The sequence below is a fragment of the Orcinus orca genome, chromosome 13 (assembly GCF_937001465.1).
Source record: "Orcinus orca chromosome 13, mOrcOrc1.1, whole genome shotgun sequence".
NCBI lineage: Eukaryota > Metazoa > Chordata > Mammalia > Artiodactyla > Delphinidae > Orcinus > Orcinus orca.
Window position 1 is genome coordinate 5270521 of NC_064571.1, and position 25417 is coordinate 5295937.

General features: G+C 46.8%; 1 protein-coding gene across 50 annotated transcripts in view; it reads right to left on the reverse strand.

Moving 5' to 3' along the window:
• Positions 1-25417, reverse strand: part of MAP4K4 (mitogen-activated protein kinase kinase kinase kinase 4) — a 174303-nt gene that overhangs the window by 75182 nt on the left and 73704 nt on the right. For all 50 annotated transcript variants that reach the window (XM_049696030.1, XM_033401730.2, XM_049696043.1 and 47 more), the window contains one exon: positions 17220-17276. In XM_049696030.1, the coding sequence (XP_049551987.1) occupies positions 17220-17276 (57 nt within the window). The remainder of the gene's footprint in view (positions 1-17219; positions 17277-25417) is intronic.

Here is a 25417-nt window from a genome sequence, read left to right on the forward strand (position 1 = left end):
GCAAAAGCACGTCCACAGCACCAGAGCCTGGACTGAGCGAGCAATGAAACTAAACACACCTGTAGGAGAAATCAGAAAACACCCTCTTTTCCTGCCAGGCTCAGGATAAGCGGGCGACCTCGCGTCTGTGCGTGGATGTTTACACGCGTGTGTACTCACCAGCTGTCTGTCTGTGGAATACTGAGCCTTGGGCTAAAACAGGCACACAGAGCGCGGTAGCCTCTGTCTGCAGAATTCATTAGATTGATCGGTTTATCTAACTAAGCACAGATGCAGGAGGGGGTAAGACTGAGTTTAAAATTTAAGGTTCTCTACGCCTTTTAAAAGGAAGAAAGAAATGCCTCTGGAGTTAAGAGTCCAGAGTAAATAAAGGGTTAATTTGAAGCTCGCTGTTCAGAGCTAAGAGCCCCTCAGTGGCTAATTTTAACTGAAGACAAGGACATCCTTAACTATTTGGGGAGGGGGGGAGTCATAAAATCTCAGAGATATAATAAGTAACAAATTCTAGAGACCCATGTGTTTTTAAATAGCATGTTGAACTTTTTCAAATATTATAAAAACCAGTGTCAATTCAGGGAAAAGGCTTCCGCACAAGTGATTAAACTTTAATTACGTAAATATAGTATGTAGTAATTCATAATATATAATATAAATATAATTAAGTTAATATATACACATTAAAGAGATATATAAAGGAAAAAAACCCAGTGGTACCATGGAATCTCCCCTAAACATTCCATCTAAAAATGTACACGAGGGCTTCCCTGGTGGCGCAGTGGTTGAGTCTGCCTGCCGATGCGGGTTCGTGCCCCGGTCCGGGAAGATCCCTCATGCCGCGGAGCAGTTGGGCCCGTGAGCCATGGCTGCTGAGCCTGCGCATCTGGAGCCTGTGCTCTGCAACAGGAGAGGCCACGGCAGTGAGAGGCCCGCGTACCGCAAAAAAAAAAAACAAAAAACTAAAAATGTACACAAGCTGCTACGAAATGTGTCTCAGACACAGCAAACCTTCTGAGATTTGAATCAAAGTAAATTCGCTCTGATTGCTTGTCCACAGTCTTCCCTACTGTTTCAACTACCTGCTCTACCAAAATGACCATTTCTTAAACTTCGAATGAAGAAAGTTAGCATGTCTCCATCAGCGCTGCACTAAATGATTTAGAGGCAAAAACTCAGTAAGACAATGGTACTTTGAATTCACTGAAATCTTCAAGTCTGCACCGAAAACCATTCTTGGGCTCTTGAGTCACTCGTGCCTTCCCCATCAAGTAAGTACCCATTGGCATCACTCCACTGTACACCAAATAACTTTCATGGAGTTGCAGGAGATAAGTACATTGTCAGACCAGCTGTGCCTGGTGTGCCTGCTGCCAAAGCACACTTGGAGACCCCACGGCTGGGCCCGTCCATCAGGCGTGATGTCACAGCCCCACTTAGAGACAGCCTGGCAGCCGCATCTCCCTCCCACACAAAGGAAGCAACAGATGCTGGAGATGATACGGAAACAAGCATTGGGACCGAACCCCCTCAACTATTCAACGGAGGGAAGGTGTAAGTCTAGTGTCAATAGAAATACACAGAATCTACCAAAGAGGTTTCGAACAGTCAGGCTTTTTTAAGTCATATGCTGCTTCCTTTCCCTAACTTCGCTTTTCCTTGTATTCAGATAAGTTAAAAGAATAAAGACAATGGCAAACACCTTGTCATTTAAGGAGCATCTGTCAAGGAAAAGTATATTAAGTAACCAGTATGTACAGTGGCAATGAGTGCCCACTTTTCAAGATCTTAGTAAAAACTACAAAGTGCTTCTCATCACAGGGTGTTATGAAATTACTCAAACTGGCCTATTCTGAAGGAGTTCACAGTCTAAAGGACACACCGCCCAAACACAGGACACGCACAGAAGTAACCACTACGTGAATATAGAGAGTAAACGCGCACATCAACAAGCTTACAGGAAGCAGTTTACTGTGAGGCGGCGACTAAAACAAAGTTATGTGAAGTGTATGTTTGGGACTAGACAAGGCTAAGGAATTCACCTTCTAAATTACTTAGGAGAAATCCTCCTAGGATAGGCACAAACTTATTTTTAAACTAAATGCAGCCACACAGACAAACACACATGTTCAACTGGAAACTGAGTGATCGGCAGCACTAAGAAACAGCTCCAATCCCAGAAAAGACTGGAAACACGCCAGAAAGTCAGCCGCACTCACCCTGGTGGAGGCGGGCGCGCGGGGCGAGGGAAAACATGTTTCCATCTTCCTATTTGCTAGATGCGTATGTTACTTTTAATGTTAGAGAAAAGGCTATTTCACCATTTAAAGAACAATTTTACATGTATATGTACATATCTCTCTATATATGAAACTAGAAAAATACTAATATGAACATGTTAACAGTAAACAAACCAAGGGGACAGAATTATGAAATGCTTTTTCTCATCTTTCTTTTTCTCTGGATTTTCTCCCTAGAATATCTACATTTCATAAATAAAAACAAAAACAGTAATCTAGAAGTCATTTAAACTTTTGGTTCCAACTGCTTTGTAGAGCCAGAATTTATAGACCATAAACTCACCACTGTTAAGTGTACTAAACAGGGGGAAGGAGAGGATGAACAGAACTAAGCAGCAACATTCAAAGGCCCAGAAGACCTTAAACATCTAAGCGCCCATGACCAGAGCAGTTAAGAAAACATTCTCCGCCTGTGATGACCTCAGCCTTACTGAAGCAGCCTCGGCTGTGAACTCTGCTGTATCAGAGCCGGGGCAGGGTCACAGGCACGGGCACTGTGGGGGAAGAGGAAGAGGCAGAGTCCTCGTACTTGCACAGTGCCAGCCAGCACTCTCCACGAGCTCCAGGCCACCACCCCACGAACAGCGCACCCACACCATCCAGCACTCGGGTCCAGTTATCTCCAGCCCGACCAGCAAAGAAAGGAGCAGTGCGCATCTGCTCTCCACCCTCCCCTAGGGGAAAACACTAACACAGAGGCAAATAACTAGGACTGGTGGTTACTGGTAAGGCGTGGGGCTTCTCTTGAAGAAATAGCCACTCACTCTGTTAGACTTCACCGTGAAGAAGCATCTTTGATGTTCCACCTTCTGCCCCTTCTGTCTGTGAACGAAGCGAAGACGGCAGTTACCCTAAACCTCCCCGCCACCACACATCCCATGTGAACCATGGTATCGTCACGAAGCACTTACACAAGCACAGCAAGACATGTCGCTGTACTTCCTCAAACCAGCATAAAGACGTGTCGTGTTAGGTAAAAGAAGGTAGGGGAGATGAGAGGGAAAAAAAAACCGCTGGAACTGGGTGAGCAGTATCACCCTCATCATTCGGAAGAGTCAGGACCACGTGCACAGGGACGTCATTCAGAGTGTCAGGACCACGTGCCTCCTTCAGAGTATCAGGGCCACATTCATCACATCATCAAAACAGTCAGGTCCGCAAGCACAGCATCGTATGTGACAGTCGAGTCCAGTCCGGCCCCTGCTCTCGCAAAGGGCCAAAGAGACACTGCTGCTGGACCTCGTGATTCCAAATGTTAACCTCCTCTCTCTCAAAGGTCTTCTTTTCCTTGCCCCTTTTGAACAAAACCATCTCTGCAGCTCTTTTCCAAATAAACTGCTTTCTTCTTTCTAAACTACTTAAGGAGAAACAATAACTACGGGGTCTTCTTTAGTTCTAGCCTCAGGCAAAAACACATCCAGCCTCTCCAGTAAGTGAACAAAAGTGAGAGGAGACTAGATGTTTCCTTGAAATGAAACCACAACAAGGAGGGTGCCAGCTCTTTCCTGGTATAAACACCTTCTCTCTCTCTCTCACTCACAGAAGAGGTCACCCAGGGGCCCACCACATGGCCACACAGTCCCTCGACCCAACAGTTACGCCTGTTCCTGCTGCCCTAAGGCTACAACAAAATGCCTCACCAAAGGCTTTGCTGTGTGTTGTCTTAAAACACCCTTGTGGTCAGAAAGGAGAGAGAGCAAGCGCTGAGAGGGTCTCCTGTGAAGGTCTGGGAGGGACCGTGGCTGGGGCAGGGGGAGGGGGACTGGACGGGGGGGGGGGGGGGCAAGAACTCGGGCTGGCCCCCATGGAATGGGCTGGAATCCCATTTGTCAGGGTCCATCTCCCCGTCTGCATGTCACCCCAAACCTCTATCCCTGAAGCGGGGAGGGGAGGACCCCTGCCAAGATCACAGGGTCAGCAGAAAAATGACCAGCGGCTCAAAGAGGATGAACAGTCAGCAGCAGTGTGACATGGAGACTCCTCGAGGACGCTGGGTAAGAACTCTCTGCTGGAGACCTGTCACAGCAGGGAAACTCAAAGCCAAGGGAGATGGAGTTCAGAGAGAAGTTCCCACTTTATCCCTGATCATCGAAAGTTAGCGACGCCGACTTTTCTCTTAACTCTTGCAGTTAAGCAGATAAAATTAAACCAGAAAAGAAATATTTAATCATGCCCAAAACACAAGAAGTTAAGAAGCGAAGGTCTGTTTTCCCTATAATGTGCACCTGAGCATCTCTTATCCGTTCAAGGAGAACTTCCTCCACCAGGTCAATTTCCTTGTTTCTGTAGCAATTCAGTTCAGCACCTGCTACATGCACGACTGGCACCAGGCTACTCAGGGAGCTCCACGCCCCCCGGAGGAGACTGTTCTCTTGGAAGCTCGTGTGACGTCGCAGAATACTAAGAGCAGAGAGAATAAACAAACGCTCTCTACGTGCAGCAGTGTGAACGGCTCTCGCAACCGTAAGGTCAAGTCAAAGAAGCGGACACAGCAGTACCTTATGGTTCCGTGCACATCAACCACAAACACAGCAAATATAATGGATCGTGTTAGAAGTCAGGAGGGTGGTTACTCTTGGGGGAGGAGTGGTGACCGGAAGGGCCACCAGGCGCTCCTGGGCTGCCAGCTACACTCCGTTTCTTGCTGATTCATGAGTGGGGTGAGTTCAGTTTTCAGAAATGTCCTGGATTTGTCATTTGTGCACTTTTTTGTATGCATGTCATACTTCACACACACACACACACACACACACACACACACACACAGGCAAGATTCACATGTGTAAGATTTTCTTACAGACTCACAAACTATGCTAACTTCTTATGAATTTCAAACACACAGAAGCAGAAAAAATAGCTTACAAACCCTCTTGTACCTCTAATCCGGAGTCAACAGTTACTGACCCATGGCCCAGCTGTCCCACTGGCCACCACCGGCCATGACGATTTTGAGCCAAACTGGATACCATTTGAAGGCAGCACTGACAGGATTTCCTAACAGACGGGGTGAGCAGTACGTGGCAGGAAGGCAGCGGTCGCAGGACGCCGGGGCTTCTGTGCCCTGAGTGGAAGGCGGGACGCCCCCCGACGGACAAAGGATACGGCTGTGGGTGGAACAGGCTTCAGGGGAAGATGAGGGACTCACAGGAGACCAGACATCCAATGAGATGCTGCACAGAGTCCAGGAGAAGAGTCTGATCCCCAGGCCTGAGGCTGCTACCCCTGCAGAGGCCTGTGTGCAAAGCTGCGGCCTGCGCTGGCAACCGGACCTTGGATTTGGGAGGGTTCCCAACATCCCCTGGATTGAGAAGGGTGGCTCCCTGTTCCTGGGGTGTTTGAACAGACAATACGGTTTATGCTGAACACCTACTTCCCTGCAGGGAGTCTGAAATTTCAGGTACATGCCAGGCAGAGGGTGCTTACGTGACCAGCTCCAGATAAAACTCCAGGCCCTGCGTCTCTGAGGAGCTTCCCTGGTGGAGAGCACTGCACGTGTGTTAGGACAGCTCACTGCTGGAGGAATCATGTACCTGACTCTACCGCGACAGGACTCCTGGAAGTTTGTGCCTGGATTCCTTTGGACCTCATCCCATGCGCCTCTTCCCTCTGCTGACTTTGCTCTGTGTCCTTCCTTGGTTGTAAATCACAGCGGAGGGCGCAGTTATAGACGGAGCCCTGTGAGTCCTTCTAGGGAATCATTAGGCCTGAAGATGGTCTTGAAGACCTCCAATGCACACTTTTTTAATAAGTTTGCTAGGAATGGAAGGAGGGAAGCATCAAGATGCTGAAATCAAATTTTGCATTTAGAGCCCCCAAATTAAAAAAAAAAAGCAGCTGGTGGGGAGGGAGGATGGGATTGTTAAAGTACAGTGTCCGTATTTTTCAAAACAGCAATTCAGGTTGTACAAAAATTGCTGGGTGTTTTCTTTAAATTCAACTATTTGTTTTCCTTAGAAAAATGCCTTCCATTCATGAAGTGACAGGGAAGCTGCATCTGCCTGGAGAGGAGGGCTCATCAACGATTACAAAGAGCTCCTTTTCACGGCAAGTTTTATTTTACCAAGAGATTAAGAACAGCTCCTTCTGGAGCAAAATTAATCTTTCTATTCCACCCTACATCTGAGAAGAGTCTGCATTAAAAAGACGAAGTGTTTAGTAATTGTTTAAATGAATGAATTAGTGCAACTTCATGAACAGCATTTCAAGGCACGAAAACAAAAGCCCGCAAACCATGGCTGACATATGCCCTTTCCAGTCCCAATGAACACAAACTGCATCTGACCAAATCCATGAGTACTTTTTCTTATTTCCAGTAAGAATGGATGGTAATATTTTTCTTTTCCGATTTAATTTTCTTTCTTTTTTGTAAACCACAAAGCAACAGAAAAAATACATACATATTAAAATAAGGGCTGTCTCTATTGTTATAAAAGGGTATAGAGATAGACAGATAGATAGATAGATATAGATAGATAGATATAGATATTTTTTTTTGCCAACACTCAAAACACTTTGGAAATTCTCCTTTAAAATTGCCAGGACATTGTTCAGAAGCAGCAAACAGAAGCTGAGCGCCACCCATGTGATGGGCTCTGTCCAAAGCCTGGAAATGCTATGAGAACCCTAAAACAGTTAGCTCCCCACAGCGTTTATAACCCAGTACAGAATTAACATAAGCATGCAACGATCATGGGGCTCTCCAGGTAGCCATTAAAACAGCCCTAGCAGACAGCTCACAGGGCCAGACAAAAGTGGTCCCGAAGAACCAAACAGTGTGACTACGCCGGGGGACAAAGACGCCACCTGAGGCAGAGAGGATGGACACAGAGGAGGAGGAGAGGTCTGACCTCTGGAGAGGTCAGAGAACAGCTGCTCAGGAGGGCAGGTGTGTGTGTTAAAACGTCTCTTCAGCAAAAGTGATGAGTTATATTGTTTTAGTATCTTTAATGAGAAGGGAACAAAGAAACCCTCATTCACCACGTAAAAATTATATGCTGGACACTTTACATCTATTATATAATTTTAATTCTGACAAAAGCCTGTGAGGTAGGAATTATTATTCCATTTTACAGGTAGGGAAGCTGAAGCTTTATTAAATTGAACCTTAGGCCCTAGTCTACCAAAGGTGTTAACGCTGTCTGACAGTAAAAGCCAGGACGTGACTGTTAAATAAACGCGGCCGGCTTTCGACGAGGCTCATGAACTATAAATTCACTCTGAAAAATATTTACAGGCCTCGAACTTATGTTCACAGGAAAGAGGAGGAAAGTAAATAAATCATCTTTATTAGTTCAGCGACCATTCTAAACACAAAAGCCGGAAACGTACTCACTCACTCTAACCACTGGTGATTTTAAGAGACTCCTCTATTTTCCTTCCTAGAGGAACGTAGTTCAAGTGCGAAGAGCAGGTTTTACTATTATTTATTTATGATTAATGTGCAACACCTACGGTTATTTTTAATACTTTTTATTACAAAAAATGAGAAGGCTATAAAACACGGTCATACCTCCAAGAGTTCTCTGTTGCAACAATACATGACTGTAATTTTCTTGGACGATGAAACCAATACTGTACAACTATGACGTGTTTCTCCAAGTGCCCACCAAAACCAGAACACCCTGTTCAATTCGTCAAAGATTCGAGTACCTACAACTTACTGGGCATTGTGACTAGTTACCCGGTGCCAGTTAGACCCCAAGTACAGGACACAGAGCTGTGCTCCCCAAGTGAAGCAGGAGATGTCACCGTGCAATAAAAGAAGATCGGGGGGTGTTATTCTGCAGCAAGCTATGGAATTCTGGGCAGGTCAATCAATCACCTTCGTAACATCGTGTTGTCATCAGTACATAAAATGAAGGCTTTTCAGTGTGAAAAACATACAACATCTAATCTTAACCTGCCTCTACTTATTTACTTATGAAATAGACAAGAACAGGAGAATTTTCATATTTTGTAAGTTCCCAGTTACATTCTTTTTTTTTTTTTTTTTTTTTTTTTTTTGCGGTACGCGGGCCTCTCACTGTTGTGGCCTCTCCCGTTGTGGAGCACAGGCTCCGGACAAGCAGGCTCAGCGGCCATGGCTCACGGGCCCAGCCGCTCCGCGGCATGCGGGATCCCCCTGGACCGGGGCACGAACCTGCGTCCCCTGCATCGGCAGGCGGACTCTCAACCACCGCGCCACCAGGGAAGCCCTACGTTCTTAAATTAGAAGAAATCAATCCCAAATAGAAACACATTCTATCCTTGACAAAAACAAAAACTCTAATCCTTTACAAAACCTGTCACATCCTCACCAGCAGAGTTATCTTCAAAACACATCCACAGGTACCTATTTGCTGAGCAGTTTGACTTAACCCTAAGTTAACTTCACATTACTTTTAAAGAAAGAAGGATAGTGGAAGGGGAGTAAATTTGGGGGCGGGAAGGACTGGCAGTGTGGGATTAGCAGATGCAAACTAGTATAAACAGGCTGGATAAACAGCAGGGTCCTACTGTGGAGCACAGGGAACTATACTCAATATCCTGTGATAAACCATCATGGAAAAGAATGTGAAAAAGAATGTATATATGTATAACTGAGTCACTTTGCTGTGCAGCAGAAATTAACACAACATTGTAAATCAATACTTCAAGAAAATTTAAACGTAAAATAAAAAAAACAGAAGCGGAGCAGGCTTTACAGTCAGTCTGTTCTTGTGGCCCAAGTCCCACCTTTGTTCTTCCATCTGTTGTAGATGCAGGGGAGAAGGACATCCATGAATTCCAGCCGAGCCTGTACCACACCCAACGCAACGCCTGGCACAGGTCCTTAAAAACTATCAGTTCACTTCATCCACTCTACACTTGATCACTGAAGATGAATTCTAGTATCTAGTGAACTTTTTAAAGAAGGAAGTATTAGAAATAGTACAAAATGCACCCTAGCTCTTTTGTAAAAGGTCCATGCTTATTTGCTCTACACCAGGTGTTCTCAATGGGGTGACATCGCCCTCTAAGGGGATGAAAAGTGATTCTAAGAGGTGTAGGAAAAAAACCTACCACTTTTATGTATAAAGATACACGTACAGTACATGAGCAGATGTGTGCAGACTGTAAATTTTCATTGGGGTGATTAGGAAAAAACAAAATCTTAGAAGTCTTCTTAGGGAGGTGATTGTGAAAATAAGGGTGTGATTGGTGGGGACACAGTGGGACTACTGGTTCTCAAAATTACTGCCATATTTTTTAATTATAATAAATCAAAGCTTAATCAATTTCTAATGAACTTTAAGAACTTTTCTTCAAGGACTTGCGTTATACCAATATTACAATAATAATAAAGAGGTACCACTTGTGACCTTTATCTACAGGAAGGCTGAGGAAGACGATCCAAATTAGGAAGCTGAAATCTAATATCAAGATCGTTCCAATTAAGTTAGAAGTAACTGAAGGTAAGAAAATGCCAGATAAAATTTAGCATCCCACAAACCTGTGCATCATTTCTCTCCCAGCAGCTAAGAGAGAGAAGGTAGTTCGTTAAGGCAGCTAAGAAACAGAAGATAAGGAAAGAGTATCTGGAAGAGGGGGCACACAGCCTGCCGCTGAAGCTGACAGCTGACACTGATGCACTGACCGCGCCCCTGACGATGGGGTCAGCCCCGTGGCCAGCCTGCCAGAGCCACAGGAGGCTAGGGGCAAGGAGCCAGGACCAAGCTGTCAGGCCTGCAGCGTCTAACCGGCCTCTGAGGGCCAGAAGGAAGGGACAATAGGTCACAGTCCACAGAGACCTCTCCCTCCCTTCCCTCTGCTCTCACTCCTGTCCAGACAAGAGCAGCACGTTCAGTACATCGTGCCCCCTGCAGCTGAACAGTGGTAAAGCTGTTAGGCTCACAGGGCCTCGCCCTGTCACCGGGGTGAGCGGGTTTGCTCCTTCCTCCTGCCTGAGCATGGACGCCCCGCAAGCGAGCATCCGTCTCCTCCTCCGTGGACCCAGCTCAGACGGCACTCAAAGCCCATCAGAGCCCATCAGACGTGCCCTACATCGGGCCGCTTCTTCTGCGGCACCTGCCTCCCCAGGCTGACCACGGGCAGAGGCTAGGTTTTACGCAGCTCTCACTCTCCCATCACTAGCAGCGTTACGCCGGGAGTAGGGAGGGCACCCACCAAAACCTGCCGACCAGCGTCCTGCACCCCAGTGGGCATCAGGCCCAGCATCTTCCCATCCTCCAAGGAATATGCCTCAATCACCAATCACCAACACTTCAGCTGTTAGGACTGAAAGACAGGCTGCGCTGGCTGATCTGATGGGCAATATCCACCCATCCCTTAGGGTCCAGACCGTATCAGCTCTATCAACAAGCCTACTGAGAACCTGACATTTAAAATTGTTAATACTTTCAAAGGCTCTGTCAGCTGGGAATCAGAGATCCGAGTTCTAGTCCCTGAAATCCGACTAGCAATGTGCTCCTCGGCACGAAGGCTCAGTGTCTCTAAGCTGGAATCCTTCAACTTGCAGGTGTGAGGGGGCGGCTTCTCTCCTTATGGTCCATTAGAACAAGGGTTTTCAAACTTGAGGGTGCCTCCGAATCCCCTCGTGGGCTTTACTAAAACCCAGAACTTGGGGCCCCAATCCAGCATTTCTGATGCAGGAGTCTGGGATGGAGCCTGAGACACTGCGTTTCTAACAAATTCCCAGGCGCGCCTGCTGGGAGACCACACTTTGAGAATCTACCACTTTGACCCCATCCTACGCCAGGAAGGCCTAGTGAAGGAAGGACCATGGGGCCAGTCCAGCCCGAAGACTGGACTGGGGGCGGTGATGGGCTGCAGCGAAACGTCAGCCCACAGAGCACCATTTCATGTCTGTCTGCCATGAAGCACTACGTATTGTCTGCCTCTGTTCTCTCTGCATCACCCCAAGAGGATGAGCCCTCCTTTGCCCAAAGCAATTGTCAAACACAAATAGGGCGCGGAGCTGCACGGCAGTATTGGGTAGGCGGTGGCCCGTCATCCAGACGGTCAAGCCTAAGCTTTTTGAGGTTATATTTTGAAATATGTGCCTTTTTATAGAGTTTTGACTTGTGAAACATGTAAATGATTCACACATTCAAAAATTAAATCGGGAGAAAAAGGAAACCCTCTATAAATGACTTAAAATAGAAACTGAAGCTGGTAGCTACATAGCAAATTGATAAGCCATACAGAGAAACTAGTATTTCAAGTAACTTCTGAATATAGCACTCTGTAAATCCGGCACAGATAGAGCCTAAGGACAGAAACAGCTTCAGAGAAAGCAAACTTCACTCCATGCCTATTGCTAAGGAGTACCACTGTTATTGTAATTCTGAAGTGATTTTATGTTTATCAAAGGATAAAGCAGGGCTTCCCTGGTGGCGCAGTGGTTGAGAGTCCGCCTGCCGATGCAGGGGACACGGGTTCGTGCCCCGGAGCGACTGGGTCCGTGAGCCACGGCCGCTGAGCCTGCGCGTCCGGAGCGTATGCTCCGCAATGGGAGAGGGCACAACAGTAACAGGCCTGCGTACCGCGCAAAAAAAAAAAAAAAAAAAAGGATAAAGCAAACATATATATTATTTTATTAGGAACCAAGATTTTTCAGGCTAGGAGAAAAGGGGAAGGAATCCAAAATACACAAGATTTTAAAAATTAAGGAAAAATTGATTCTGAAAAATATATTCCCAAGCTCTATCTACTAAAAGGGCCTAGAAGCAGAAAACCTCATCAGCGATGAGCACACTCAGCATCCAGATATTGGTTTCTAAATGCATTTCCCACTGAAAGGAACTAAGGCTCCTCAGAGGAAGGGATCCAGATTCTGGAAGATGAGCCTCAAATATCTACTTGTGCCAAAAAGCAAGGAAATACTCAAAAACTAATGGGGTCATATCAAAGGGCTACAGAAGGCAGTCCTGAAAGAGCTCCCATGGCCAGATCTGGCATGATTTCATTAAATAATACTAACGGCAGCTACAATTGATGGAAACACATTGAATAAATAAAACTGCCCATGTCTACAGCAGTATCTAGAATAAGAAAGAAGACAAGAAAGGGTGGGAGTGGGTAAGAAAGGAAACTCTTCTTTACAGACTGATGCGAGCTAACAAGCCTAGAAGACAGACTCTGAAAACCACCACCTTGTAGTCCTAACTATTCACACAGCGTCACCTGCAGATCACCTCCCAGTGCAGAGCTGAGGGCACCCCTCGACGGTGGGGAACTCTGCAGTCGCCTCCTCCATCAAGAGGTCAAACTGGCTTTACTAACACTGGGACGACCAGGGTGGGCACGCCCCCTGAGGTCATGCAACAGGAAGAGCCCAATGCCACCAATGAGGTGTTCTGGCCAAAAAATTCTTATTCTGTGTCTATTCAAGCCTCGACCTAATTTCCAGTTTACAGGAAATACAGGAGGAGGAACAAGTTAAAGCACAACGTGAGGAAACTATCAGACAAATCCAGAACGTGGGGTATTTTACCAAACAACTGGCTGAGCTCTTCCAAAAGTCGATTTCTCTTTAAAAAAAAAAAAAAAGTAGGAGGGACATGGAGGTGCAGAGGAACTGATCTAGAGCAAAAGTGACTTAAGAGATAAGCTAACCGTCGTGTATATATATACATATATATATGTACCTCATGTTCCCTACCCAGTTATCTGTCGATGGATATATATATAATGGAATATTACTCAGCCATTAAAAAGAATGGACAATGCCATTTGCAGCAATGTGGAAGGACACAGAGACTGAATGAAGTAAGTCAGAGAAAAACAAATATCATATGATATCACGCATAAGTGGAATCTAAAAAAAACAGTAAAACTAAACTTATTTACAAAACAGAAACAGACTCACAGACATAGAAAACAAAATTATGGTTACCAAAGAGGATAATGGGGGTTGGGGTGGAGGACGATAAATTAGGTTTGGGGGGTTGACATAAACACACTACTATATATAAAACAGGTAAACAAGGACCCACTGCAGAGCACAGGGAACTGCACTCAGTATCTTGGAATAACCTATAATGGAAAAGAACCTGAAAAGGAATATATATACGTATGTGTATGTATAACTGAATCACTTTGCTGTTCACTTAAAACTAACACAACACTGTAAATTAACTATGCTTCAATTTTTTAAAAAAGATCTTAAAAAAAGAGAGAGAAGATAACCAAATGTAATGCATAAACCTCCACCAGACTATGACTGGGAAAAAATGGTCAGAAAACCTTTCTCGCCACAACTGAGGATACTGAAATTGACAGCATTAGGTGACAATCTGAAATCGTTCCTCCTCTCAGGTGGTATTATGATTATGACTGTATTTTAAGAGACGTGTGCTCAAGTATTTACAAGTGAAGCATCTTGGTATCACAACAATACGCATGTACCACACACACAAACGAAATGTTCAGTTGTTGAATCTAGCGAAGGGTAGAGAATGTTCGTTTTCTGAACAGTTCTGTAATTATGAACATTCTCATTAAAAAAAAGTTGGGTGGGAATTATTAAAATGAAAACACAAAATTCAATTCTCAGAAACAAATCCTAAAGAGTTTATGGACCTCGAGTTGAGAATTACTGATCTAGATAATTTTTTTTTCTTTTACCTTCCGGAGTGTTAAACAGAAACGTGATACCCCAACTGCAAGAAACAAACTCAGTCCCTTATGCGTGATGGGAATAATACAAGTTTGACATTGAGACACAAAGATTGAAATGAAGGGGCTATCAAGAATTCAAACAACCAACTCAAGTATCCCGCAAAACGCATCACACCACGCACGCACATGCGCATGTCAAACTGGGGAAGTCTGAATGAGCTCTGTGGACTGTATCAGTGCCGACTCTCGTGGCTGCCTCGGTTCTAAGCCGTGCAGGCAGACATATCTGCTATAATCTAACAAACACTGGAGTCCTGGTCAGATCCTTAGCTGGCTTTGTTTTGTGCAGGACTTCAGTTGTGACCCTGTATTATAGTTATACAAGATGTTACCCCTGGGGGAACTGGGTGCAGGGTACAAGGAGCTTCCCTGATGCTTTCCTGCAAATTCTCGTGAATCTACAATTATCTGAAAAACAAAAACAACACATTATAGATCTCATGTCCTGGTCTTGTCCAGTTTGAACACGTCCTTCAACCCTTCCCACCACCAATCAGATAAGTGACACGCTTTCTTTAAAAAGAACCCTTCAAAATCCTAAAGAAAATCGATTCTTAAAATAGTTCAAGCCCAAGAAGAAACGTAAAGACATTTGTCCATCTCGAGCAAATAAATGCCTCCTTTCCAGACCCCTCAGTTTCCCAGACAGCCCCTGGCACCTCACCCCAGGGTGAAACGTGAATTCTCGGTCTGCTTTGTTTTCCAGGGTCACGTAATCCAGAGCGGCAGCCGCGGACTCGGGGCAGCCGGCCTGGAGTGCGTTTATTCAGGGCTGCTGAGAGCTCACAGCGGGGGGCAGAGCAGCCGAGCCACCTCCCTCCCCACACCTGCTCTCCTCTGGCCTTCGGAACCTGAGGAATACCCAGTAGCCTGGTAACGGCCTCTCAATTTCACCTAAGGAATAGGCTCAACCAGCAGGACGAGTCTGTGGCTTCCTAAGGATACGCATCCACACCTTTTTGCTCCCGAGATGAAACTGAGTCGAGTCTGAAACCACGCAGGACCCCGCTCTCAGCCACAGAACCCTCTACAACAGCCCCTCCTGCTGGAGCTGCAACAAGAAACAGCAGCTGCGAATTCCCCCTCCTGCCAGCCTGCTCCCAGGTCCCACCCCGGCCAACGCCCTCAACTTTGCAAGAGCCGAGGCAGGCCCTGGATGCGGAGGGCGGGAGGCCTGCTCTCCAGGGGCCCAGCTGCACAAGCTCTCCACCCGGAATCACGCTTGCTCGGGGCGCTGAGTGTGCACCAGGCTACAGCACCCAGGTCACTCTCTAGAGAGGTCACTGCATGAAAACGGCACACGAGAAACGGTCCTGAGAGGCCAACACAGTAAATGGTTGATTGGGTTTGTATTTTGTTCTGAAGACTCACCGTCTGGTTTTCATTTTACCTGAACACAGGGGTTCTGCGTAATTATTTTTAAAGGAATCTTGAAAATGCACTTGTCCAACACTGCCCGATTTTTTCAGACAAGGAAACACCTCTCGTATGCAGCTCACCAAAAGTGTCTCTTACACACACGGGTACGTGTTTTACAGCCGTGCTCACAGAGAGATGATGGTGAGGAAACGCACCAGGGCACCAACATTGATGACTCTAAGTGGGGGAAGAATGAGGATTTAACGTGCCTTTTTACTTTAAAGCAATGATCATACGTTGCACAGGACATCCACAGAGCTGACAAGCTCACTTCGATGCCCTTGGAGATGTCAGCAGCGTGTCAGCCAGGGCAGCACGGGCTGAAGCCAGGAAACAACCTCAACTCTCAGGGCTGGCAAATGCGTCACAGAATTCCCAAAGATGACGTTAAAAACGGTACCCCGAGTCTGGCAGTAACCGAGTCAGGAGGGTGCGGACAACTGTCAGACGACGCAGGCTCCAGCTGTACCACCGGCCACCTGCACGGAAGCGTGAACAGAGGCCCGGTGGGCAGGGCCCCGATCGGTCCACGCACAGGGCACTTCATCAATAACCGACTGTGGTATTTAAGTCACAGGAAGTCAGAATTGGCGGCTCCTTCACTGCTCTGTAATCTTAAAATTAGCATTTCACTGGAAAGAGTCCAACAGGATCACTAGCACGCAACAGAATCGCCCAGGAGGTTACAAGAATCTTCTGGCCAGCCAAGCAATGGTACTTTTCCATTATTAGAAAATGACAGAGGAAAGAGAGCAGTCACGGCATAAAATGTCACATCTTCAAATATCTGTATAAGGTTCTAGCAGTTAGTTGCCCCGTGGTCCAGAGACAACATTTCTAATCCTTACTAATACAACATGCGTGCTGGCGATGAGCATGTTACTAGAGACCGAGGGGAGAAGAGGGCGGAGGAGCCGTCCCTCGAGATGCTCAACCGCACACCTGAGACCAGTTTAGCCATTTTCACCCTCCACGGACCCCAGGCTTAGGTGATCAGGGCTTAATTTAAAGGCATCCCAAATCCTCACGGTTTCTGGTTAACTCACTCTAGAATCTGTGATATATGATGTAAATCTTATTCATAATTAGGCAAGTTAGAAGCAATCGTGAGCGGATAAAGTTTCAGATGAAAATAATTCAAAGTAAGATGGATTTGGCTCAGTATAACCCATGGCTTTTTTTTTTTAATTAAACGTGGACCCATGAGTATAGGTACACGCACACACGTGGGCTCACACACACTTACCTTTCATTAGAGTTAATTTCTCCTCCTTCCCATCTAAGGCTACACAGTAAATCCTCATGTGACCATTTCAAGGACTATTTTTTGCTACTAAATTTTGCCAACAATCTGCTCAGCATTCTAGCAGATGTTTCTGTTTTCAAACCTCTGGGAACTTGGCTGTATCTGTTTTCCTTCCCCATGTTAAAAATAAAAGAAATGGCCCAAATGTGGCCCTAATACCCCAGAGAAGCTTTTCCCACCCACCAACCTCGACCTCCCTACTCAGGTGACCTCTGTGATCCCTTCTCAAATCTTTTCTTTGCCATTAGAGAAGATGTTTCCAATTATGGTCCATTATATTGTCAAGGATGACATCACTCAGATGTGCTTTTTTTTTTTTAAAGAAAATGCTACTGATTCTTAGTTACTTGGGACCCATCTGCAACAACCCCAGCCAGCTCAGCTGCTGGCCCTTCTGAACCCATGGTGTCACATGAATGCAATTTGCTTAAGATCGATTCTCCAAACACAATTCCTTTTAAATGGTAGGCTGGAGAGACAGGGGGATCCTTGTTTTTTATCTAACGATTGCTTTAAAAACACTTGTGACCCAAGCTTACCTCAGTAACGTCCATAACTTTGATGGCTGCCAGCTGACCTGTTTTAACATGTCGACCCTGAAAAACAGAAAAAAGAAAGAGAATGGGCACGGCTGTTCTGTACAGTCATTAGTACAGAATGGCTGACGTTTCAGCAAGTCACCTCTTCTGTACTTTTTCCCCAAAACTGATGATGAAAGACTCCTATGCTCTCCAATAGAGCAGGATGGCTCTGTTGGTTTGTAGGACTCGTGAACCCCACTTAATAAACCAAACCGTCAGTAGAACAAAGGAGTTCTGATAAAGAACCAATTCCCTCTTTCTTCCCCGGGCTTCATTTACGTATCATTACTTCTCAATCTGAACAACTTAAATAATGTTTTCTTCCATACATCAGGATGACCAGCCTTCCCTTCTCAACATTCCACATGAAGGAAACGACCAAAAAAGTCTGGATATCATTTATTGTCAAAAATGGGTAACAGTCATTTTCCGCTCGTATACCCCCAATACCCATTACTTGATTTTACAAGTTATACTGAGAGTCTTCTTCGAAGCTTTCCCGTGATCCCAATGCAGGGAGGCTGGAGCATAATTACTCGGAATAAAGGGGGTACACAAAGAGATGGCGGGCACAGAGAGAGCGCGGTCTTACAGCTGTGTCATAATTCCCAGCCTAGAACCTAAACGTTATCCATTTATATCACGAGCATTTCAAACAAGCCTGATGCAGCTCTCCTGTCCCCTCCCCCAGACCAGGAGGGAGGGACTTAATCCCTACCCATCTTGCAGCGCTCTGCTGGGCATCTCTCAGGAGAGCAACAAAGAGCTACCCTGGCATCGTGGGCACCCGCTCCTCAAGGGCTTTGTGCAGTACGCTCCTGCTGCCGCAAACGTGGAACAGCAGGCACGTCCCCACAGTCTCCGAGAGCCGGCCTCGCTTGTGGCCTCGTGATGGAAAGAGCTGTGAACTTTAGAACCTGAAACCTGAGGAAAGCTCTCCACTTATTCTGGAAAGCTTGGGCAGGGACTCAAATTACAACTTGGACAAAACAGTTCCATGAAAATGACACTGAATTACAACTCTCTCTCAACTCTCTGTGGTCACAGCGGGATGGGGTCCAGCGCCGGCCCAGGAGCTCACCAAGCAGGGTTGGGCGACAGCCTAGACAGGGGAAAGCAGGACAAATAAATCCCACAGGCCTGGAACCTCGTTCCAGCATCACCCACCTGCAGAGCCCCCGTCCTCGGGCTCAGAAGGGTGGCCCCGTCCCGTCATCCACAGTCAGACATCTGAAGATGCTCTGCCTCCGCAGCAGGCGGTGCGGGGTCCCACGAGCCCCGCCTCCTGCCTGGTCACCGGCCCCAATGCCAGTCCCCAAATGCCCTTCCAGCCACCCAGCCTCCCCAGGCCCACTAGCCCTCGTGCCCACATCACACTCCCCTGCATCCCCAGAGCCCAGGGCACAGCCTGCACCGCGGCTCTGTTCACAGCTGGGTGACTCACAATCCTGAAAGGAATGTCACCCTGTCTGTCGGTCCCCACTCAGCACATGACGTGGCCCGAGGAACAGCCCCACCGTGGAGACGGCGGGGGGGGGGGGGGGGGGGGCAACCCTGTGTCAGGAAATAGCCATCTGCTCACGGCACCTGGGCCCACATGTCCGACTCGAACGGCCACAGTTTACTTACTCCCTGTCCATCTAACAGCCAGCGTCCGTGGATGTGTCCACCTCTGACTCACTCGTTTCAAGTTTCCACCCGTGGGTTCCAGGCTCTGAAAGCTCACCGTCCTGAGCGTGGTACCCACAGCTGTGCTCACACGGACACACGGAGCCGATGACCCTCTGCAGCTGCAGGACAGAGCTCCCGGCCCAGCTCGGGCACCACGGCTGTGCCCACCCGGCATCTCCTCCACTCGGGGACCTTCGTCCCCTGTCAGTGGGGTGACAGCCCTGTCCACATCACAGGGGTGTCGGTAAGAACAACCGAGGGGCAAAGGACAGCACATGGCACAGGCTCAAGTGCAGCCCTGGTGATAAAATAAGGCTGCACCTTGTTTCCCTCCATCGATGACAGGAGGTGGATTTATTAGCACAGACGGGCAACACAGTCCTGAAGCCAAGGTATAGCTTCCGAGAATCCAAGAGCAAAGAGGAGAACTTAAGAGAACAAAGTAACCCTTCAGGCCTTTCCACGTAAGGGACACGAAGACCAGCTCCTTCACCCCTGGTCAGCCCTCACATCTGAAAACAAATGCCCGTCACTCTTCCTGCAGTGGGGTCATGTCCAAATTACCGCAGCAGACTTCTCGCGGATGGAACCAAGCGATGAGAGGGAACGTCCAGAGAGTTGTCCAGCTTCCCCGCTTTTCAAGACGGCAGGTGGTGAGACAGAAGTGTGTCGGTGAGATGGGGAGGAAGGAGGGCCTTCTGAGCATCTGATCCTCAGGAAAACCCACAGGCCGATAGAAAACCTCCCCAGATGTTTCTAAATTAGAGGCATCTTCCTTTCCTCCCTCAACGCCTGAACTCAAAGCCACCGTGCATCCTTCAGCCTGAGCAGTGTGACGATGGTGTGACAGCTGAGGGTCGTGGGTTCAAACATGTTCACGTAGAATGAGACTCCCTCACTGAGGGAGGATGGAATTAGGACCTAACAACAAATCCTTATTTCTGTGTTGAAGGACAGCCCACGCAGAGGCAGTAGCCTTCACTAACACACACCAGGTCTTTCAGAATTAGGTCCATTTGAGTTTAAATTTAAATCAGGAAACTAAGAATTCTGCTTCCCTCCCAAGAATCAAGACAACATGCTGGAAGAAACAAATCTGGGACTAGGCAGCCTTGGGCTCTCATTCCTCTGCTACCTCAACGGCTGTAATTTCCTTGGAAAAGCTGCTTATAACTTCTACAAGCTTCCTGTGGGATCCAGTGTGCTAAGGGACCTAAGGCCCCTTCTAGAATAAGGCAGGCTATAAATAAAGTGCACGGCGTCTCCACCCAGACATCACCCCTGGCACCCAGGGAGCACCCAGGGGACGGCCTTCCTCTCCCCACAACCAGAGAGCCACGCTGAGTCCCTGACCCTGCTCCCTAGTTCCACCTGCAACCATCTCAAACCCAGCCAATGTCGGCCCATTTCTATTTTCAAAAGGCTGGCCACTACAGTGGGGTGCTAAAATAATGTACTTCTCTAATTGTTCTTTTTTTTTTTTAAAGAAGAAAAAAAGAAAACCTCCAAATGTGAAACTAACAGAAGTCATAACCTATGTGCTGAGTTGGGCCATCTTTGTGTCAAGGAACCAAAAGGGCCGACAAAATAGCCTGAGGAGGAAATCTCCAGCCATATGTGTGATCCTGTGCAAAGGGACAAACTTCGCAGCACCTGATTCCTTTCTGGTCTTTAAATGAGGAAAACGCGTGTTTCTCTTTCTAAAAGGAAAACCCAAACTACCCTCAGCAGGCGTCCAAGCTGAGGAAAATGCCCTAATTGTCAACTCTCCTGCATGTTTCTGAGTTGAAACTGCAACCTTGCATTTGCAAATACGTATTACATTTATGACACAAGTTCCAAGAAGGAAAAGAAAGGAAAACACACACCGCCACATGGTTTTAAGACGCGGACACTGTGGCAGCCTGTCTGTCTGTAAGCCACAGAGAGGAGCCAGCGGCAGAAGGAACAGCATTCAAGGGAAGCTTTTAAATCCCGAGAGAAAAAGATGGTGAGGTTCCTATCTTCCTAATTTTCCGCTATCGCCAAGTACTAGGAAGCTACCTCACGCTGCATAATCTTTACCTAGAACCCCAATAACTCCATTAAAATGCATTTGATGAATAAGTATGCTCGCTGGGATGGTGCTCGTGATTGTTTGAAATGACTGAACACAACTTCTATGTTTACTTTTTCACGCAGAAGCAAGAAGTCTAAAATGTAATGTACCCTTTCTGTACTCTTGCATTATTTCAGTGATATTTATGTTACTTCCTTTAGGCACCCAGAGCCCTCCTATGCCTGACCCAGAGAAACAAGAAAGGAACTAGTAAACCTTTTTTATCTTAACTCTTCCAATTAGCAAAACAAAGCATTTAAGCTCTTTATCTCTATGACTGAAATTGTGAACTCCTTAAAAAAAATTTTTTTCCAGAAAACAACTGAGAAGGGAGAAACCTTTTGCAAAAAGTTCAGTGGTACATTCTTATTGCCCCTAAAATTTTAAATACGCCTAATATTGGTCCTGAAAGAAAAACTATTTTTGATGTTTTGTAGTGCATCAAAGTCTAGGTTAGGGAAACTGAAATTCAGACCCAGCACTTCTCCATTATCATGGTGTCTAATTGGTTTGCAAATATTAATTTCATTTTCTTCCGGTCAGGGATCATGACTCATCTTTTCTTACTACAGTTCTTGGAACTTCCTTTGCTCCACAAATATTTATTGAATAACTGTTACGTTGCAAGCACTTTGCTGGACCAAAAAAAAAAAAAAGTATGCTCACTGGGAGGCAAATATTCCGGGGTCTCGTCCACAAGAGGAAACTCAGGCAGGAAAGTCAAAGAATGGGATCTCTTGAGTCTGTGACACTATGAGCGGTAGGGAAACACACCTTAGGGATGACAGGTATTTTCTTGCCTCCACAAGCCTGAACTTGTGTGTGCGCACTCACAGCCTGAACTCCAGCAAGGACACCTGGAGACAGGCCGTGAGGACAGGACACGGGCACCAAGATGTCCCCACTCTTGCGACATTCAGTGAACAAAGAGCTTTGTGTGCGTATCCTTTACTCCTCACACAACCCAGCATGGGCACCGTTATCCCCATTTTACAGATGGAAAAAGTGAGGCTTGGAGAGGATTAAGTTAACCAGCTCAGGACTCACACGCAGACCTGTTCACTACACCAGGCTGTGGACCTTCAGAGAGAAAGGACCGCAAGTGTCCTACTGAACCAACTTCCAGAGCGGGCTGCCAAGGCTAGTGTTCTGCAGCTTAAATACCTTAAGTGATTATAACCAAACATGGCAATGCAGTAGCCAATAATAAAAACTGATTTTCAATCCCTGGCCTTTCTCTCTCACGAGAAACCAGCAAAAGCTAATGAAAGAACATCCCGAAGGGAATTCTCTAGGGAATCTGAAGGTATGTGAGCACAGCATTGGAGATCACAATGCTTTTGCTTCCTGCTGAGTTTAATCTGAAAGAAAACTTTTCAGATTAGCTGCCTGAAGTTGGCTTTCTATTTGCTTAAGAGCAAAGCCCATCAACGCCAACCTCAGTAAGCAGAGGGCGGGCTGCACTTAACCGGTGAAGGGAGAGCTCCCCCACCGCCCCGCCCCTGCCTTCAGGGAGCTGGTGGCCGAAGGTTGCAAAACAGTCCACGAGAAGGAGCGTTACATGGTGACAGAAAAACACTACTCTGTAGCAGGAACACTCAGGAAACAGGACAGGGTGAAGCCAACGGCTCTGGGTGACACGAGGTGCCTTTAAAGGTGTCGTCAGAAAGACACCACTGTGAGGGCCGCAGGGGGTCTGCAAGGACTGCCCGGTAGCCCCAGAGATTGCAGGGGGCAGGAGGTGGACCCCTTGAGATCTGAACTGGAAAGCATCCTCACCAAATCCCAGAAAGGGACACGTGTGCAGGCGTCGCCAGGCCAGGGAAAGGGGGGAACCCAATGATTCAGACCCAAACGTGAGACTTCTGTAAGTGGAGTGCAGGAATCCATGACTTTTTAATCCCATCTCTAGTGATTCTTATGCATTCTGAATTTTGAAAATCGCTTCTCCACGCTTGTATGAGAAAGCCCAAATTCAAGTTCTCATATCGTTTCTGGACTACATAGTATTTGTTACCATGAAGAGATGCACTCATTGTCTTAGCTGGGGTTTCGGTGTGCAAAGGTCAGACTCGTAACAAACATGTTCTAACAAATGTCAATTATGTGTGTCACAAAAACATGTAACTGTGTTCTGAAATGTCCGAAAGCTCAAAGAACAGGCAAGCCCAGTTCATCAAAATGGTTGATTTTACAGATGAGAAAGTAAACCCAGGGAGCAAGAAGGAGACCATTCAGTGGCTCAGCCAAACCTGGTCCGTCGATTCTCTCCCCAGATGTCTCGCTCACATCACTGACAGTTTAACTTAAAAATTCCAGCGGGGAAGGGAGATGACAGAGCACAGAGGATTTTTAGGGCAGTGAAAATGCTCCATACAATACTATAATGATGGATGTACGTCATCATATATTGTCCAAACTCACAGAATGTACAACACCGAGAGTGAACCCTAATGTAAAGCGAATGATTACGACGTGTCAACGCAGGTTCATCAGTTTTAACACCTGTACCATGGGGGGGAGGGGTGCTAATAATGGGGGAGGGTTATGCAAATGTGGGAACAGGGCCGTATAGGAAATCTCTGTACCTTCCTCTCAATTTTGCTGTGAACCTGAAAACTGCTCTTTACAAATTAAGTCTTTAAAAAATGTTTTAATTCCAATTATAATTCCCCCTTATATGTCCTTGTTTTAAAGGGCAAACATGAAACCCACCTGACCACGTGAGGGACAGCACGAGCTCAGCACCAGGAGATGCACTGACCACTTTCTAAGGGTCCACGTCCATCCACCCCAACGGCAAAGACCAGCTTATCTGGTCCTGCACTGTAAATCCCAAGACCACAGACCCCACTCCTGAGTGTTCTTTTCCAGGAAACGTCCGCAAAAAAATCCAAAATGTAACCAGAGGGGGAGGGTGTGTAACCCAGACAGCACCCCACGAGCCATGTAATTAACGCGGGAGAGAGACAGCTTAGAGCACTTCGGGAAGGAACTCCGTCTCCTAACCACCTCCTGACGCCAGAGTAGGAAGAAGGGCGACAGGATACCAGTGACACACTTTCTGATCACACTCCTCCTCCAAAGCCCAGACCCAGCGCGAGGCAGGCACTTTATCCTTGTAACTACTATTTACTATTATAATCAAGATCTGTTCATCTGCCTCTCCCTCCGTTCCGCGTTCAGGGCTGTGGATGAGCAGGGAGAGAGAGAAAGCACAGGAATATGTGAGTGTTATGAGATCCAGACTCGTGATTTAGTCAGAGAACCACGCTTCTATTCCCTGAAGTGTTTAAAACCAAGACCCCCGTGTAGAATTCTGCCTTCCTTAGGTTGGAGCTGCCTCACCCTACACCAACACTCCTTTAAAGAAATTTATGCCTCAGTAGCAGAGAATGTGCAGACTTTTAACTTCAAGAAGAATAAAACAGCCAAAACCAATAGCAGGGTTAAGACCCCCACTACCCCGCGCCCACCCCCAGTGAACGAGTCTTTTTTGTTGCACAGCTGAGTTAGTAGGTAGTGAAAGTGAAATAATTTATGCAATACATCTTTTTTTTTCTTTAAGAGACCAATCTGGATGGAAATCTTTCTAAAGCCTGAAATCTTGAGGACGTTAAAGATGCTTTTCTTAATGGCTCAGGGAAAACATTATGAACATCAATTACCATCCTGTCCTTGCAATTAAGTGACAGCCGCAGGGAATATTACGTCAGGCAGCAACATTCTGACTCCAACAAAGAAAGCGCCCAGTCATCTGGGCTCCGCATGCCTGTTCTGTCATTTTCGGTTGTGTTCTAGAACAGATATGGCGGGGGGGGGGGGGGGGGGGGGTGTAGGCTGACCAGACAGCAAGCTAAGTTCCAGTTAGGTGAGCGAACACTGCAGCAAACACCCCCTCCTGTTGCAGAGTGGAGACAACCTGGATGGGCGCGTGAATGAAAGGGCCTGAGGAAGAGGCACTACCGTGAGCGCTTAGGATGATTCCCTCAAAGTTGTGTGTGTGTGTGTGTGTGTGTGTGTGTGTGAGCACGTGCACGCGCCCGCACGCCTGGGCAGTGGGTGGGCAGCTGCTTTATAAAAACACCTGGTGCAGCTGCATGAAAAGAGACAGTGCCCCTTCCAAGGAGGGAGCAGCCCTGCGGTGCAGCACAGGTGCGAGCCAGTGTCTGGGCTACGGCGTCAAGTGTGAGGAATTACGTTGTAACAGGGAGACCAGCAAATTAAAAAGCACCAATAGTCAAGGGCCCACAAACACAAGGAAGGACGAAAACTTAGCATATCCATTCTCACACTGATAGCAAAAGAAAAGGCATTGGCAAGTCTTCATATCAAAGCATCGAAAACAATGGAGATCTTGGATTCTGCAAGCATCTATTGCTAACAT